The 16,964-nt window shown below is 39.7% G+C and overlaps 1 protein-coding gene across 9 annotated transcripts in view; it reads left to right on the forward strand.

Moving 5' to 3' along the window:
- Positions 1 to 14,818, forward strand: part of EPB41L5 (erythrocyte membrane protein band 4.1 like 5) — a 154,299-nt gene extending 139,481 nt beyond the window's left edge. For 7 of the 9 annotated variants that reach the window (XM_073885152.1, XM_073885137.1, XM_073885147.1 and 4 more), the window contains 3 exons: positions 8,317 to 8,358; positions 8,719 to 8,849; positions 13,896 to 14,818. In XM_073885152.1, the coding sequence (XP_073741253.1) occupies positions 8,317 to 8,358; positions 8,719 to 8,849; positions 13,896 to 13,962 (240 nt within the window). In that variant the 3' untranslated portion in view covers positions 13,963 to 14,818. Of the gene's footprint in view, positions 1 to 8,316; positions 8,359 to 8,696; positions 8,850 to 13,895 lie in introns of all 9 variants that reach the window. The other 2 variants (XR_012375987.1, XM_073885140.1) reach the window with 2 other exon arrangements.
- Positions 14,819 to 16,964: the final 2,146 nt, after the last annotated feature.

Below are 16,964 nucleotides of genomic sequence, written 5' to 3' on the forward strand. Positions count from 1 at the left end.
GCTTGTTTCCTGAGATTAAGAATTCCTCATATCAGTGAGGTCATATGACACATGTCTTTCTCTGATTGACATTTCACTCAGCATAACACCCTCCAGTTCCATCCGCGTGTTGCAAATGACAAGATCTCATTCCTTTTGATGGCTGCATAATATTCCATTGTATATATATACCACATCTTCTTTATCCATTCATCTATCGATGGACATCTTGGCTCTTTCCACAGTTTGGCTATTGTGGACATTGCTGCTATAAACATCGGGGTGCACGTACCCCTTCGGATCCCTACATTTGTATCTTTGGGGTAAATACCCAGTAGTGCAATTGCTGGATGGTATGGTAGCTCTAATTCCAACTTTTTGAGGAACCTCCGTACCGTTTTCCAGAGTGGTTGCACCAGCTTGCATTCTCACCAACAGTGTAAGAGGGTTCCCTTTTCTCCGCATCCCTGCCAACATCTGTCATTTCCTGACTTGTTAATTTTAGCCATTCTGACGGGTGTGAGGTGGTATCTCATTGAGGTTTTGATTTGGATTCCCCCGATGCTGAGCGATGTTGAGCACTTTTTCATGTGTCTGTCAGCCATTTGGATGTCTTCTTTGGAAAAATGTCTGTTCATGTCTTCTGCCCATTTCCTGATTGGATTATTTGTTCTTTGGGTGTTGAGTTTGATAAGTTCTTTATAGATTTTTGGATACTAGCCCTTTATCTGATACGTCATTTACAAATATCTTCTCCCATTCTGTCAGTTGTCTTTTGGTTTTGTTGACTGTTTCTTTTGCTGTGCAGAAGCTTTTTATCTTGATGAAGTCCCAAAAGTTCATTTTTGCCCCTGCTTCCCTTGCCTTTGGCGATGTTTCTAGGAAGAAGTTGCGGCGGCTGAGGTCGAATAGGTTGCTGCCTGTGTTCTCCTTTAGGATTTTGATGGACTCTTGTCTCACATTTAGGTCTTTCAACGAATTGGGGTCTATTTTTGTGTGTGGTGTAAGGAAATGGTCCAGTTTCATTCTTCTGCATGTGGCTGTCCAATTTTCCCAACACCATTTGTTGAAGAGACTGTCTTTTTTCCATTGGACATTCTTTCCTGCTTTGTCAAAGACTAGTTGACCATAGAGTTGAGGGTCCATTTCTGGGCTCTCTATTCTGTTCCATTGATCTATGTGTCTGTTTTTCTGCCAGTCCCATACTGTCTTGATGATGACAGCTTTGTAATAGAGCTGGAAGTCCGGAATTGTGATGCCGCCAGCTTTGCTTTTCTTTTTCAATATTCCTCTGGCTATTCAGGGTCTTTTCTGGTTCCATACAAATTTTAGAATTATTTGTTCCATTTCTTTGAAAAAAGTTAATGGTATTTTGATGGGGATTAGCATTGAATGTGTAGATTGCTCTAGGTAGCATTGACATCTTCACAATATTTGTTCTTCCAATCCATGAGCACAGAACGTTTTTCCATTTCTTTGTGTCTTCCTCAGTTTCTTTCATGAGTATTTTATAGTTTTCTGAGTACAGGTTCTTTGCCTCTTTGGTTAGATTTATTCCCAGGTCTCTTATGGTTTTGGGTGCAATTGTAAATGGGATTGACGCCTTCATTTCTCTCTCTTCTGTCTTGTTGTTGATGTATGGGAATGCCACTGATTTCTGTGCATTGACTTTATATCCTGCTACTTTACTGAATTCCTGTATGAGTTCTAGCCGTTTTGGGGTGGAGTCTTTTCGGTTTTAAACATAAAGTATCATATCATCTGCAAACAGTGAGAGTTTGACTTCTTCTTTGCCGATTTGGATGCCTTTGATTTCTTTTTGTTGTCTGATTGCTGTGGCTAGGACTTCTAATACTATGTTGAATAGCAGTGATAGTGGACATCCCTGCCGCGTTCCTGACCTTAGGGGGAAAGCTCTCAGTTTTTCCCCATTGAGAATGATATTCGCTGTAGGTTTTTCATAGATGGCTTTTATGATATTGAGGTATGTACCCTCTATCCCTATACTCTGAAGAGTTTTGATCAAGAAAGGATGCTGTACTTTGTCAAATGCTTTTTCTGCATCTATTGAGAGGATCATATGATTCTTGTTCTTTCTTTTGTTAATGTATTGTATCACGATTTGCGGATGTTGAACCAACCTTGCAGCCCAGGGATAAATCCCACTTGGTCGTGGTGAATAATCCTTTTAATGTACTGTTGGATCCTATTGGCTAGTATTTTGGTGAGAATTTTTGCATCCATGTTCATCAAGGATATTGGTCTGTAATTCTCCTTTTTGATGGGGTCTTTGTCTGGTTTTGGGATCAAGGTAATGGTGGCCTCATAAAATGAGTTTGGAAGTTTTCCTTCCATTTCTGTTTTTTGGAACAGTTTCAGGAGAATAGGTATTAATTCTTCTTTAAATGTTTGGTAGAATTCCCCTGGGAAGCCTTCTGGCCCTGGGCTTTTGTTTGTTGGGAGATTTTTGATGACTGCTTCAATTTCCTTAGTGGTTATAGGTCTGCTCAGGTTTTCTATTTCTTCCTGGTTCAGTTTTGGTAGTTGATACATCTCCAGGAATGCATCCATTTCTTCCAGGTTATCAATTTGCTGGCATAGAGTTGCTCATAATATGTTCTTATAATTGTTTGTATTTCTTTGGTGTTGGTCGTGATCTCTCCTCTTTCATTCATGATTTTGTTGATTTGAGTCGTTTTTCCTTTTGATAAGTCTGGCCAGGGGTTTATCAATCTTGTAAATTCTTTCAAAGAACCAGCTCCTAGTTTCGTTGATCTGTTCTACTGTTCTTTTGGTTTCTAGTTCATTGATTTCTGCTCTGATCTTTATGATTTCTCTTCTCCTGCTGGGTTTAGGCTTTATTTGCTGTTTTTTTCTCCAGCTCCTTTAGGTGTAGGGTTAGGTTGTGTATTTGAGACCTTTCTTGTTTCTTGAAAAAAGCTTGTATTGCTATATACTTTCCTCTTAGGACTGCCTTTGCTGCATCCCAAAGACTTTGAACAGTTGTGTTTTCATTTTCATTGGTTTCCATGAATTTTTTAAATTCTTCTTTAATTTCCTGGTTGACCCATTCATTCTTTAGTAGGATGCTCTTTAGCCTCCATGTATTTGAGTTCTTTCCGACTTTAGTCTTGTGATTGAGTTCTAGTTTCAAAGCACTGTGGTCTGAAAATATGCAGGGAATGATCCCAGTCTTTTGGTACCGGTTGAGACCTGATTTGTGACCTAGGATGTGATCTATTTTAGAGAATGTTCCATGGGCACTAGAGAAGAATGTGTATTCCGCTGCTTTGGGATGGAATGTTCTGAATATGTCTGTAAAGTCCATTTGGTCCAGTGTGTCATTTAAAGTCTTCATTTCCTTGTTGATCTTTTGCTTAGATGATCTGTCCATTTCAGTGAGGGGGGTATTATAGTCCCCCACTATTATTGTATTGTTGTCAATGTGTTAATTTGCTTTTGTTACTAATTAGCTTATATATTTGGCTGCTCCCATGTTAGGGGCATAGATATTTACAATTGTTAGATCTTCTTGTTGGATAGACCCTTTAAGTAGGATATAGTGTCCTTCCTCATCTCTTATTGCAGTCTTTGTTTTAAAATCTAATTTGTCTGATATAAGGATTGCCACCCCAGCTTTCTTTTGGTGTCCATTAGCATGGTAAATGGTTTTCCACCCCCTCACTTTCAATCTGGGGGTGTCTTTGGGTCTAAAATGAGTCTCCTGCAGACAGCATATTGATGGGTCTTGTTTTTTAATCCAATCTGATAGCCTGTGTCTTTTGATTGGGGCATTTCGCCCATTTCCATTCAGGGTAACTATTGAAAGGTATGAATTTAGTGCCATTGTATTGCCTGTAAGGTGACTGTTACTGTATATTGTCTGTGTTCCTTTCTAGTCTATGCTGCTTTTAGGCTCTCTCTTTGCTTAGAGGACCCCTTTCAATATTTCTTGGAGGGCTGGTTTCGTGTTTGCAAATTCCTTTAGTTTTTGTTTGTCCTGGAAGCTTTTTATCTCTCCTTCTATTCTCAGTGACAGCCTAGCTGGATATAGTATTCTTGGCTGCATATTTTTCTCGTTTAGTGCTCTGAAGATATCATGCCAGTCCTTTCTGGCCTGCCAGGTCTCTGTGGATAGGTCTGTTGCCAATCTAATGTTTCTACCATTGTGGGTTACATATCTCTTCTCCCGAGCTGCTTTCGGGATTTTCTCTTTGTCTTAGACTTGTAAGTTTTACTCTTCGATGTCGGGGTGTTGACCTATTTTTATTGATTTTGAGTGGAGTTCTCTGTGCCTCCTGGATTTTGATGCCTTTTTCCTTCCCCACATTAGGGAAGTTCTCTGCTATAATTTGCTCCAGTATACCTTCTACCCCTCTCTCTCTTTCTTCTTCTTCTGGGATTCCAATTATTCTAATGTTGTTTTGTCTTATCGTATTGCTTCTCTCTCGAATTCTGCCCTTGTGACCCAGTAGTTGTTTATCTCTCTTTTTCTCAGCTTCTTTATTTTCCAGCATTTGGTCTTCTATATCACTGATTCTCTCTTCTGCCTCATTTATCCTAGCAGTTAGTGCTCCCATTTTTGATTGCATCTCATTAATAGCCTTTCTGATTTCAACTTGGTTAGATTTTAGTTCTTTTATTTCTCCAGAAAGGGTTTCTCTAATAACTTCCATCCTTTTTTCAAGCCCAGCTAGTATCTTTAAAATCATGATTCTGAACTCTGGGTCTGACATCGTACTAATGTCTGTATTGAGTAGGTCCCTGGCAGTCGGTACTACCTCTTGTTCTTTTTGTTGAGGTGTTTTTTTCCGTCTTGTCATTTTGTCCAGAGGAGAATAGATGAATGAGAGAACAAAATGCTAACAGGGTAACCACATCCCCAGAAAATATACTCTAAACAAATAGAAAAGACCTGAAGCCGGGGGAAAAGAAAGGGAAAGAAAGAAAAAAGAAAAAGATAAAAACAAACAAAAACAGAACAAAATAAAAAAAAACAGAATATGATCAAATATGATCAGGCTGGTGCGTAGATCTGTGCCACACACTAGATTTTGGGTGTATTTTGGTCGGTTGGAAGAAAGTGCCTCCCAAATTTTAAAGAAAGAGAATCTTATATATGTACAAAAATAAGGGTTGATACGATGAAGGGATGGAATATGACTGTAAAGATGAAAATTATAAAAAATTTTATAAAAGGAATTGATAAGTTTGAAAAAAGAAAGAAGAGGATTTAAAAAAAAAAAGAAAATAAGGGAGAGAATGTGATCAGGCAGGAGTCTAGAACAAAGCCGTACACTAGAGATTTAGGGTATATTTTGATCTGTTAGAAGAAACTGTATCTCAAAATTTTAAAGAGAGAACAACTTATATATATATGCCAAAAATAAGGGTAACTATTATGAAGGGATAGAATATGACTCTAAAAATAAAAAATAAAAATGTTTTTTAAAAAAAGAATTGATAAGGGGGGGCGCCTGGGTGGCTCAGTTGGTTGGGCAACTGCCTTCGGCTCAGGTCATGATCCTGGAGTCCCGGGATCGAGTTCCGCGTCGGGCTCCCTGCTCGGCGGGGAGTCTGCTTCTCCCTCTGACCCTCTTCCCTCTCATGCTCTCTGTCTCTCATTCTCTCTTTCTCAAATAAATAAATAAAATCTTTTAAAAAAAAAAAAGAATTGATAAGATGTTGGTTGAAAATGGGAAAAAGAAAAATTCAAAAAAAAAGTTAACAACTTTGAAGGACTAATGAATCATGGTAAAAAAGCCATGAATTCTATGTGCAGTATTCCCCTTGTGCTGGAGTTCTCCGTTCTCATTGATCAGTAAACTCGGTCTTGGCGGGCTGTTCTTGCTGATCTTCTGGGGGAGGGGCCTGTTGCCGTGGTTCCCTAATGTCTTTGCCAGAGGTGGAATTGCCCCAACCTTGTCCGTCAGGGCTAAGTAATCTGCTCGGGTTTGCTCTCGGGAGCTTTTGTTCCCTGCAAGCTTTCCCTACAGCTTTGGAGGAGGAGAGTGAAAATGGCGGCCTCCCAATCTCCGCCCTGGAAGAGCTGAGAACTCGTGGCTCCGCTCCTCAGTGCACCCCCAGAGAAAAGCAGTCAGTCACTCCCGTCTGCGGCCGCACTCCGTGCTCATCCGGCCTGTGACCGAGCGTTTCTATCTCTGGCACCTGACCTCGTGTGGAGTCTCCAAACCCAGCAGATGCCTGCGGTGCGCTCCCGCGCCGCTCCTTCTGGGGGAGGAAGGGGAGTCTCCTTGGGTCTGCCGCTTGTTGGGTCCCTGCTGGAGGAGCAGTGGCCCGACTGTGCCGCGGATCAGTTTATGGCACCCCCGAGCTGAGAGCCCGCGCCTTGGCTCCGTCTCTGCAGCCGGCTTCCCCGCCCTGATACCTGGGAGCTCTGCCACACTCATGCACCCCCAGTCATTCTGTGACCCCGAGGGCCCTGGGACCGCACTGTCCCACGAGGGTTCCACCCCCAGCTTAGCCACTGGAGCGACGTCCCTCAGCGGAGCCGACTTCTGATATTTCCGATTTTGTGCTCCGCGGCTCTATCACTTGCCAGAAGCGGCGGAAGGAGGCCCCCTCCCCCGCCGTCTATCCTCCCGAATATCGCCTCGGATTCACTTCTCCGCACATCCTACCTTCCAGAAAGTGGTCACTTTTCTGTTCAGAGAGTTGTTGCTATTCTTTTCTTTGATCTCCTGTTGAGTTTGTAGGTGTTCAGAATGGTTTGATCCCTATCCAGCTGAATTCCTGGGACCAGACGAAATTTAGGTCTCCTACTCCTCTGCCATCTTGCTCCGCCTGGTAATTTTTTACTTTTGAACTCCTAAGTTGATTTTGTGTCTAGTATACTTGCAGAATCCTTTCATTAATCAATCTGCTCATTATCTTTAATATTCTGTCAGATTCTAGGGTGTGTTTCATACCTGTCTACAATTATTGATTAATTCACTTCTCATCTATTGCCAAATCTGTCATTTTAGATAGGCTGTGAGGTACATATATATTAATGGTAATTATACTTTCTCCAACTCCTTTGAGTACTTTAAAGTGTTCTTCCTTGCCCCTTTATTCTCTCTTACTTTCCCTTTTGACTGATATAAAATTGACACCCTAGCTTTCTTTTAAGTTTATATTGCCTAGTATATAATTTCCTGTTCTTTTATTTTCAGCCTTTTTATATCTCTTGGTCTTAGGTGGACCTTTAGTGAACAACAGTTTGCTAGATTTTTTTTTAAGATTTTATTTATTTATTTGACAGAGAGATAGAAGAGCATAAGCAGAGGGAATGGCAGAGGGAGAGGGAGCACCAGGCTCTGCACTGAGCAGAGAGCCTGATGTGGGACTCAATCCCAGGACCCTGAGATCACGACCTGAGCCTAAGGCAGACGCTTAACCATCTGAGCCACCCAGGCGCCCACTAGATTTTGTTTTTTAAATCTTATTTGAGGATCTCTGTCCTCTGATTGTGTTTAATCCATTTATATTTACTGTAATTATGGTTATTATAGGACTTGTTTCTGCCAAACCATTTTTTATTTACCCTTACCATATATTCTTTCTCTCTCCCTTGTATTTCTTGTGGTAAAAGTGCATTTTCTTAATATTGGTGGGAAAGCCATACTTTGTACTTTTATTCTTCTGGTGCTCACTTATTAATAAGACATGGACTTACGTAAATTTTTTTCTTATCAGAATCTAAGACCACGAGTCTAAGGACTAGTCTATAGTTTCTATAAAATAGGAGGAGTTCATTAGCTTCTAATTCTACACGTAGAAGTAAGATCTAGACAATTAAACATTAAAAAGAATGTAACAAAGCCCCTGTGACTCAGGAGCAATGTGAGTGTTTCTATATGCATGAATGATAATTAGAGAATGACCTGTATATAAGCAGATTTTTTTTTCTGTTTACTTTCTTTGTGCTTTTCATTTGGATTAGTCATAATCCACTCTTCAGGATGCTGCCAAGAAGGCTATGATTATTTGTAATGAACTGAAATGTCAGAAAATAAAATGTTAAACTGGATGCTGGGGTTGGAGGGTCGGGGAAGTCCTATTAATAAGGAACTGAAAGTAGTAGTAGCATTCTTGGAGTAGAACATTTTTAAATTAAAGAGATTCTCAAAATTAGGACAGTTTCTTAAGTGGTGAGTATGGCATCTGTGTTGTAGAAAAGGATCTTGGATTCAAAGTGCATGTCAGCTCAAGGGGAGCCATTAAGAACTGTCTCCCTCTACAATGCATTCTGTAGTAGTAGAAGAAAACATTATGAGAATGATTATGAAAATAAGTCTTCCCTAAAAGTAAATACATATATAAAATTTATTTCAGGTGTCTTCAACATCCATGATCACACCACGGTGGATTGTACCAGTAAGTTAATGATATTTGATTTACCTTTTATTTTGATTACCCTTTCAGAGTGAGGCCTAAAGGATTACCAAACTCTTGTTTTTCCTTAAAAATGGGGTCATTCCCAAAGTTCTGTTAACTTAATGGCTTCAAACTCGTGATTTAGCTTTTCTGTTTGTAAAGGCTTAAAGCTGCCGACAAAAGCAAAACTAAAAATCTGAGGTGGAGGATGGTAAAAAAAACAAACCAAAACAGCCCATGACCATCAAAATCCTCTTACTTATTACCATAATGATTAGGGAAAGGTGGCTTGGAGCTGAACTGCTGATGCCCAGGCCTGTGTTGTCACCTCTGCTCAGGTATGGTGTCTGTCTCCCTCAGCAGAGCAGCGTCCTTTCCAATGGACTGGTAGGAAGTGGACCATCCTTGGCAGGGAAGGAGGAACATGGTAACAGAGAAGTAATCTCGCTGATTTCTCCCCCAGCACCATTCTTGGTGGATGCTGTGACCAGGTGAGGAAATTATTTCTCCATTGCAGTTCTTAGGCATCTGTTAGGAGGAAAGAATAATAAAATTAATATATTTATAGCACTAATGTCAGTTCTTTAACTGAACTTAATTGAAACTGGATACATTTTTTCTCTGTTATTTAGAATAGTGTTTTTTCTGTTTTCTTGTCAGTAACAATTTTCTACAAAATTATGAAGTAGCCCTTATATATTTTTATGAAGTCTTTATAAATGTTAACATGTTAACAGGCTTATCTTAAAAAGTTTATATTTATTTTAAAATTCATTTGTGTCTTTTCCTTTCATTTTTTTACTATTATGTTGTCCATCCATAAGGTGAAGAGTCATAGATAAGAGTGAGGTAGGAGATTCCCAAGATGAGGGCTTTGAGTGAGCCCACATACCTGTTACAAGTTCATTTCAACATATTGCTTGCCACAAACAGAAGCTGGACTCAAGAGACCTTTTGTTTGGCATGTAGTTCAACTCTTCATTGTTAGGACCAAAACTGTATCTATTTTGCAAAAGATGTACAATTGCCTTCATTCTCACCTCAGACTTTTTCCTGGTGGTCTGTTTCTCACATCCTCCTGGTGCTGAGAGAGTGTAGGTCAGTTGAAGTAGATGCTTTCCTTAATTAATTAAGAAATTTCCCTCATTAATTGGAAGATTTATTAGAGCCAGTTAACTTGAAAGAAACTGATAGTTTCATTTTAAAGTTGTTCTCTTATCCCCACAGTCTTCAAAGTAATATAATCACTCAGCAAACACTTATTGAATGTCTGTTATGTACCAGGCATTGATTTTATCTGGTTTGGCAGCACTGAAGATAGCAGTGAACAAAACAGGCTTGGGACTTGCCGTAGGGAACTCACATGTAGTTGTCAAATAGCACCGTATACAATTTTAATAGGTTATTTTTCTAACCATTTATATGCCTAGTAATTGCCACTGTAAAAATAGAGATTATGTGCAGAGAACCAGGTAATAATGCTTTGTAATTGAGTTTATACAATAAAATGAGTCCTTAGGACTTCTAAATTAAAAATTACAGATGAAAGAAGAGATTGTCTACATTCCTTCCCAAAACAAAATAGTCATAGAGGAATTAAAGAGATCAAAAAGGACAGGCAGTGCACCTGAAACTAATATAATATTATATGCCAGTCGTACCTCAAAAAAAAAAAAAAAAGATAAATGAATCAGTGGAATAGAGTAGGGTCTAGAAACAAACACACATATACAGTTACCTGATTTGTGAAAAAGGGATGGTGTAGTGCTGTGGGGAAAGGATGGTCTTTTAGTAAATCAGCTGGACAAATTAAATATCTGTGTGGGAAAAGATTAATCTTGACCCAGCCTCAGACTATACACAAAAATCCATTCTTGATGGATTTCACATCTAAATGTGAAACATCAAATAATAAAGCTTTTAGAAGAAAATATAAGCAAACATCCTGGAGATCAGGAAAATTTTTTAAACAGGTCACAAAAAGCTTTAATGGAAAAAATCAATAACTTGGATTATATCAAGAACTTCTGTTCATCAAAAGAAATAATTTCAAGATCTCAGAAAGGGAAGCCAGAGAGTGAGAGAAAATACTTGCACTTCCTCCCTCCTCCCCTTTGATCTCTATCTCTCTTTCTTTGACAAATGAAAGAATCTTTATATATCTAGAATATAAAGAGCTCTTGTAAATCAATAAGAAAAAAAACCAGCTAAATAGAAAAATTGGCAAGACTTGAAAAGGCAGTTCAGAAGTGGATATCCAGATGGTCAATAAGCATACAAGACAGTGTGCAACTTGACTAGTCATTGAGGAATACAAATTCAAACCACCATGTAGTGACCACTATATACTACCAGAATCACTGAAGTGAAAAAGACACATAGTATCAAGTGTTGGTGAAGGTATGGGGCAAATGGAACTTTTCAAAGTGGAATAACCATGTTGGAAATAGGTTTGGCAATATCTACTAAAGCTGAACATACCCAGTGACTCAGTGATTCTATTATATACATGCTCAGTAGAAATGTCTATCAGAGGACATGTGCAAGAATGTTTACAGCAGCTGTATTCATAATAGCCTAAGCTGTGAAAACTTTCCAAAAGCCCATTAATAGTCAACTACATAAATAGCAATGCAAATGAATTGTGTAAAAATAGTTATGTATATTAGTTTGTTGTGTAACAAATTGCCACATATTTAACATCTTAAAACAACACACATTTATAATCTCATTTTCTGTGGGTCTGAAGTCTGGACACTGCTTTGCTGCATCCTCTGCAACTACTGCAAGCCCATTAGTTAGTGAGTTTTGCCTGTATGTACAGTTTCCAAATGGTGTTCCAGTGCTTCACTTTTAAATATGAATAGGTGCTTTCCTCATAAGTGCGAAGAGAGCCAAAGATTTCCATATGTTTGAGGAAAAACTGAAACCGGTAAACTGAAAAAGAAACAGAGGAAAGAAGGGAACATGAGCATCCGAAACTTCACAAATGATAGTTTCATGAGAAAGGAGATGCTGCATCCATCTAATACTAATAGGAAATGAAAAAGAAAGGAAATAGAAAACACAGTGTTTTTAGAAATTATTAACCATGTTAAAAATAAAATCCAAAGAATGTGTGGAAGATAAGATTGAGGAAATCTCCCAAAAAAGTAGAACAAAAAGATGAAAACTGGGACAGAAGAGAAAATTGGAGAATTGGTCCAGGCAGTCCAATATATGAATCATTGAAGATCCAGAAAGAACAGAGCACATAAGAGAAAATTGTCAAAGGAATTGAGATTTCTTGGAAGTACTTCAGTTTTTTTTTAAGATTTTATTTATTTGAGGGGGAGACAGAGCATGAGCTCTGGGGGAGAGGCAGAGGGAGAAGCAGACTCCCCGCTGAGCAGGGAGCCCAACGTGGGCCTGATCCCAGGACCCTGAGATCATGACCTGAGCCAAGGCAGACGCTAAAACGACTGAGCCATGCAGGTGCCCAGAAGTACTTGAGTTTTTAGATTAAATGGGCCTGAGTACCCAGCAGAGAGAATGAAAATAGACAAAACCAAGGACCATCATGAAATTTCAGAATATCGGAGTTAAGAGAGGATATATAAGTCCAGAGAGGGAGGTAAAAAAGAGTACATGAAAGGATTGGTAATCAGAACAACAGCATACTTTTCTGAAAGCAAGAAGATAATGGAGCAATGCCTTCAGAATTCTGGAGGAAAATTATTTTTCACCAAGATGTTTATATCCAGACTATCAATGAAGTGTGAGATTAGAACGAGTAGACCTGGAGTTTCTCTAAAATATATACTTCTCATGTATTCTAACTCAGGCATTTACTCACTGGAAGATGTGTTCCATTAAAACAAGGTGATTATCCAAGAAGGAGGAAGACACAGGACCCAGGAAACAGGTGCAGGAACTGACCAGGAGGAAGGTGGAGGAAAGTTCTGAGGCAGCAGCTGCCCCACTGGTCTAGGAACAATTCTGTACAGATTTGAAGAGGGGGGATATGGAGTTCTAGGAAGGATATTGCCAAGAGAAAACACAAACACGTGGCTTACCACAGTTTTTGAAAAACTACATGACATGTCTGAATGTACTGTGGAGAGATCCATGGTTCTAGGCTGCAAGCTTAAGGACAAATTAGAAATAAGTACAGAAAACGGAGCAAACAGTGAAAAAAAATGAAGCAGTTCTTCAATCCAGGAAGAACAAATTATATAAGAAAAAAATATATGCTTATATCAGTTGTGAAAATATTTACATAATTACAACAAACACTGAATATTAACACGATGAAAATTGTTCGTTTAACTGTGTTGAAAAGGTAGGAAGGAAGGATTTGGGAGCTGGTGAGTGGGTTCTAAGAATGGTAAGCCTTCATAATCCATGGCAGGAAGTCATTGTAGAAACAGGCCACTTGGACTTTAGCTAGTTGTACATCACAATCACCTGGAGGGCTTATTAAAACACAGCTTAGGGGCGCCTGGGTGGTGCAGTTGGTCGAGTATCCGACTCTTGGTTTCAGCTCAGGTTGTGATCTCAGGATTATGAGATCAAGCCCGGTGTCAGGCTCCACACTCATCACTCAATGGCTGAGTCTGCTTGAGATTCACTCTCCCTCTCCCTCTTCTCCTCCCACTCATGCACATGTGCTCTCTCTCTCTCTCTCTTTCTAAAATAAATAAATTTTTAAAGCAAGTAATCACAGCTTACTGGGCCCCATCCTCAGAGCCTCCTATTCAGTATGCCTGGGGTAGTGCCTAGAATTTGCATTTATAACAAATCCAAGGGACTATACTTGGAGAAACAGAGATACAGAAAAATGAAGGAAAATGCCAGAAAAAAAGAAAACTGTTGGAAGTGTTTGTCTTTATGTTGTAGAAATGGAGAGGGCTGGTACACATGACTGCTTTTTCAACTATCAAGCTTGTTAGTAGTTTCGACATGTTAAACTCTGTTCTTTGTACTATGTATTTTGATGTTAAGTTTTAATGAAACCGAGATAGATAACATTACATCCTTGCCTCTGAGTTTATGCTCTTCAACTATGGCAGAGACCCTTGGGTGCTTATGCAAAGCCCATATCCTTTTATTTTTCACATAACTATGACAAAACAGATTAACTGGTGTGGGAACTCAGCCACAGCCATCTGGGACTATCTGTATAAAGCACGGAACAGTGTACCCACTAACCTTGGTATTTCTTGAGCAGGTTTGCTGTCATGCTCAGCACAGTACTATTCTTGCCATTCATAATAATAACCCTGATTCATTAAGAAATGATTGTTTGGTATGTTTTATTCAAGGCAGTAGGGGAAATTGATATCTCTAGACTTCATTTCAAGATGAAATAAGCATCATTTATCGAGAAAATTCCCTTCTGTAAATATCTCATTGCCAAGTTAGGTGTTGCAACATAGTCAGTCATTTAGGTCTATAATTTACTCTCAACCTGCTCCATGAAGCACTGGTGAAGAAATGCAGGTTGCTCCCAGCCCAGTGGTTTCACTGAATAATAACCCCTTCTTTCTTCCTTTCAGCTCTGTTCCAACGTTGGCGGAAGAAACCGTCTTGAAGCAGAAGTGTTTACTGACAACTGAGCTCTGAGGGATTGGCTCCTTCTCACCGGTAACTGGAAGATCCAGCACTCTGCAGCTGTCCGTCCTGGAATCCATTTCCACTGGAATGTTCAGATTCAGGAGCTTGTCCTTACTTGTGAGTAAAATGCTCACCCAGATTTGACTTCAATGAAAAACATTTTCCGTCCAACTGGAAATTTTTAATTACACTACATATTTGCCCAGATGAAGGTATCTGGTCTTTTACTTTCTATAATCGTATTAAAGTTGTGTATTCCTGAAACAAGGGAATGCTTTTCCCTGTTGTTTCCTTCAAACTCTTGGCTCCATCTAGTGGTTATAATTGTTCATAGCCCTTCCATAACCAGGCTGTCTGATAGTCAATTATGGCCTTTTGAATGTTATTTCTCTCTCTAGTATCAAGGGTGAGTGTCCTTGATCTGAACACCTGTTAGAGAAGTTGCCCCTACCCATGCAGTACCTGGAAGTCAGGAATTTAGGAAATTAATGAGGACATCATGTAGGTAGTTTGAGGCCTAGTTGTTTATAGTTATTATAGTATAAAGAGAAGTTTAGAATACAGAAGGTTTTCAAGTGTCTCCCATACTTTTGACTTCTTACTGGACTGGCTATCTTAATACTTCTGAGTTTACATCAAGGTAAGCTAAACCTTGAGAAGAATACAGAGAAATCAATTGTGCATATTTTGTGTCCTGTTTTTTTCAGCCCTGCTTCCCCACAGGAAGCCCTCACATGCACCACACACATACTCTAACTTTTCAGCCTGGATAGAGACAGCAGTCACTTCTCCAAACTGGCACCGATTTGGATATAGGCTCCATCTCCTTTTAATATGAGCTGAATAAATTTAGAACTTGTAAACTCTTTGAAAACAAAACAAAAATACCAGGACAGAAATAAGGAATCGGGGGTTGAAGGGGATTTTTTTCTTGAACACCTACGTCTGAAACTGTACTTAGCATACTGTAAGAACTCGTATCTCACCTTACATTAGGAATTTTGTGTTAATTTTAAAAAGTCTCTAGAAGCTCCTAATCACTTCTGGTATAAAAAAAATTTCTGGGTGTTAAAGTAGCACATGTGCATATAGAAAATGAAGAAGAGTATAAAAATAACCTCTTGCAATCCTGACTTCCAGAAAAACACTCTTATTTTAGCTTTAAAAATTCAGAATGCAGGAGGTAAACTGCAGTTGCTGCTGGAAATGAGGATGAGGTGGAAACCATGTTGGTATCGTTGTTAATCCCTGTGATCAAGGATTGATGTCAAACTATATCTCCTGGAATTTGATGTTTAGTTTTCTGCCCTGTATTATGTATATAACTGAGTGAATTTATGTTGCTCAGCACAAGAGAACGTCCAGTTTTGTGATCTTTAAAACTCCACGGTTTGGACTATCCTGGGTTCCCTGTAGCATAGTCATGTGCTAGGCAAACACACACTAGTGTCTGATTGGAAAGCTCAGGAATTTTAATCTTGTGCTGTTTCCTAGGGAGCTGTAGAGTTTGGAAACCACTTTTGCACAGAACAACTTTGCTGAAGGAAAGAAAGTTGGCACTTCTTGCTGGCTGCTTCCCCTTAGCCATTATGCTGAGCTTGTGAATTTCACTGGTGGAGCTCTTGCCAATTCTTAATTGTGAAACAAATTTTCTCGCAGCTGTAAGTGACACCTAGAACCAAGGGCTTGACCAGGGGCCGGCCTGACCCGAAGCACCCTGGACTGGACATCAAATTTCCAGTGTGTGACAATGCTAGATGTACTGAAAGGTCAAAGTTGTGCATCTAACCACAGAGCAGCTAAGGTATTCCTAGATTGGAAGGCCTAAACTTCCCATCCAGTTTAGGAGGTAGCACCATCCTTATTTTAAACTTTTGCAATTTAGGAATAAGTTGCTGAAAATATTCTATAACTTCTGTGTCTTCGGGTACCTATATTCTTGCCAGTTAGCATATTGAAAGGGACTTTCTTAAAATTTACTTAAATCTCAGGCTTAAAGGAGGAAATTTTGTCTTTTGTCCTGACACAGAGTGGTAAACATGGAAATTAATACTTTAATGATGAATTAGCCCTGGTAGTTTAGATACCTTTCATGTACAACTTCCCTGTCATGACTGCTGCTGGTGCCTTCCCCAGAGTTGCTGTAACACTGATCTTGTTCTTGCTCATCTGAGAGTGGAGGGGAGAGAATGGCAGGGCTCAGGATATCTGTGAATGTGTCTGAGAGGGAAGGGAAGTCTGTCTCTGTGATGAGAAAGAAGCCGGTATATGTGAGTCAGTAAAGAATGTGAGCAGAGTGAGATTTGAGATGATACTGGATAAGAAGGCAGGTCGGTTACACTGAAGTGGGAGGAGGGACAGCTCTGATGGCATGACCCTCTGTTGACCTTCAGGGCATAGTCCTCCCCTACAAAGATTAAAACCCACCTGCACATCCGAGAATCATCTGATTAACTAAAGCTCTGATCCTCAGATGAGATGAAATAGCCCTACTGGCTGTTCAAAATGACAGCTAGTTGGGCAGGAAGTTTTTCTCTAGAATGAGGTTCCCATGCACCTTAGTAAATGTAGCTAAAAAGAAATATTGGCAGCATTTAATTAAGTCAGAAGTAATGAGAACATGTTTGAAAAGAGAACAAGAACAATAGTTTATTTGAGGGCTCCAGCTAGAAAGCTGTTAGCATTCTTCCGTTTGAAGGTAGTTTGGAGGTGATTTATAGCTGAGATAACTGGCCCAGATTGGCAACAAATAACAGGAGGCTTTTAGCCACAGGCTTAGCTACTCTGTGGTTACTTTCTTCCCAGATTTTCCAGTACCGGATTTGACTGTGGTAACTCATTAGGATCGGCGATGATGGAACTTGTGACTGGGAGCAGATTTGAGGCCGGTGCTGAGAGAGTGGCAGGGCTTCTTTTGTTGTCTTGCCAGGCCTTGTGGGTCTGTGGGGCTTGCAAGGACTGGGTTGTTGCTGCTGCCCCTGTCTCATGGCTTACTGTGCGCTCCGCCCCAG

This window comes from Callorhinus ursinus, unplaced genomic scaffold (assembly GCF_003265705.2).
Source record: "Callorhinus ursinus isolate GAN/ISIS: 27379988/994484 unplaced genomic scaffold, GSC_fseal_2.0 scaffold2, whole genome shotgun sequence".
NCBI classification, from domain to species: Eukaryota; Metazoa; Chordata; class Mammalia; order Carnivora; family Otariidae; genus Callorhinus; species Callorhinus ursinus.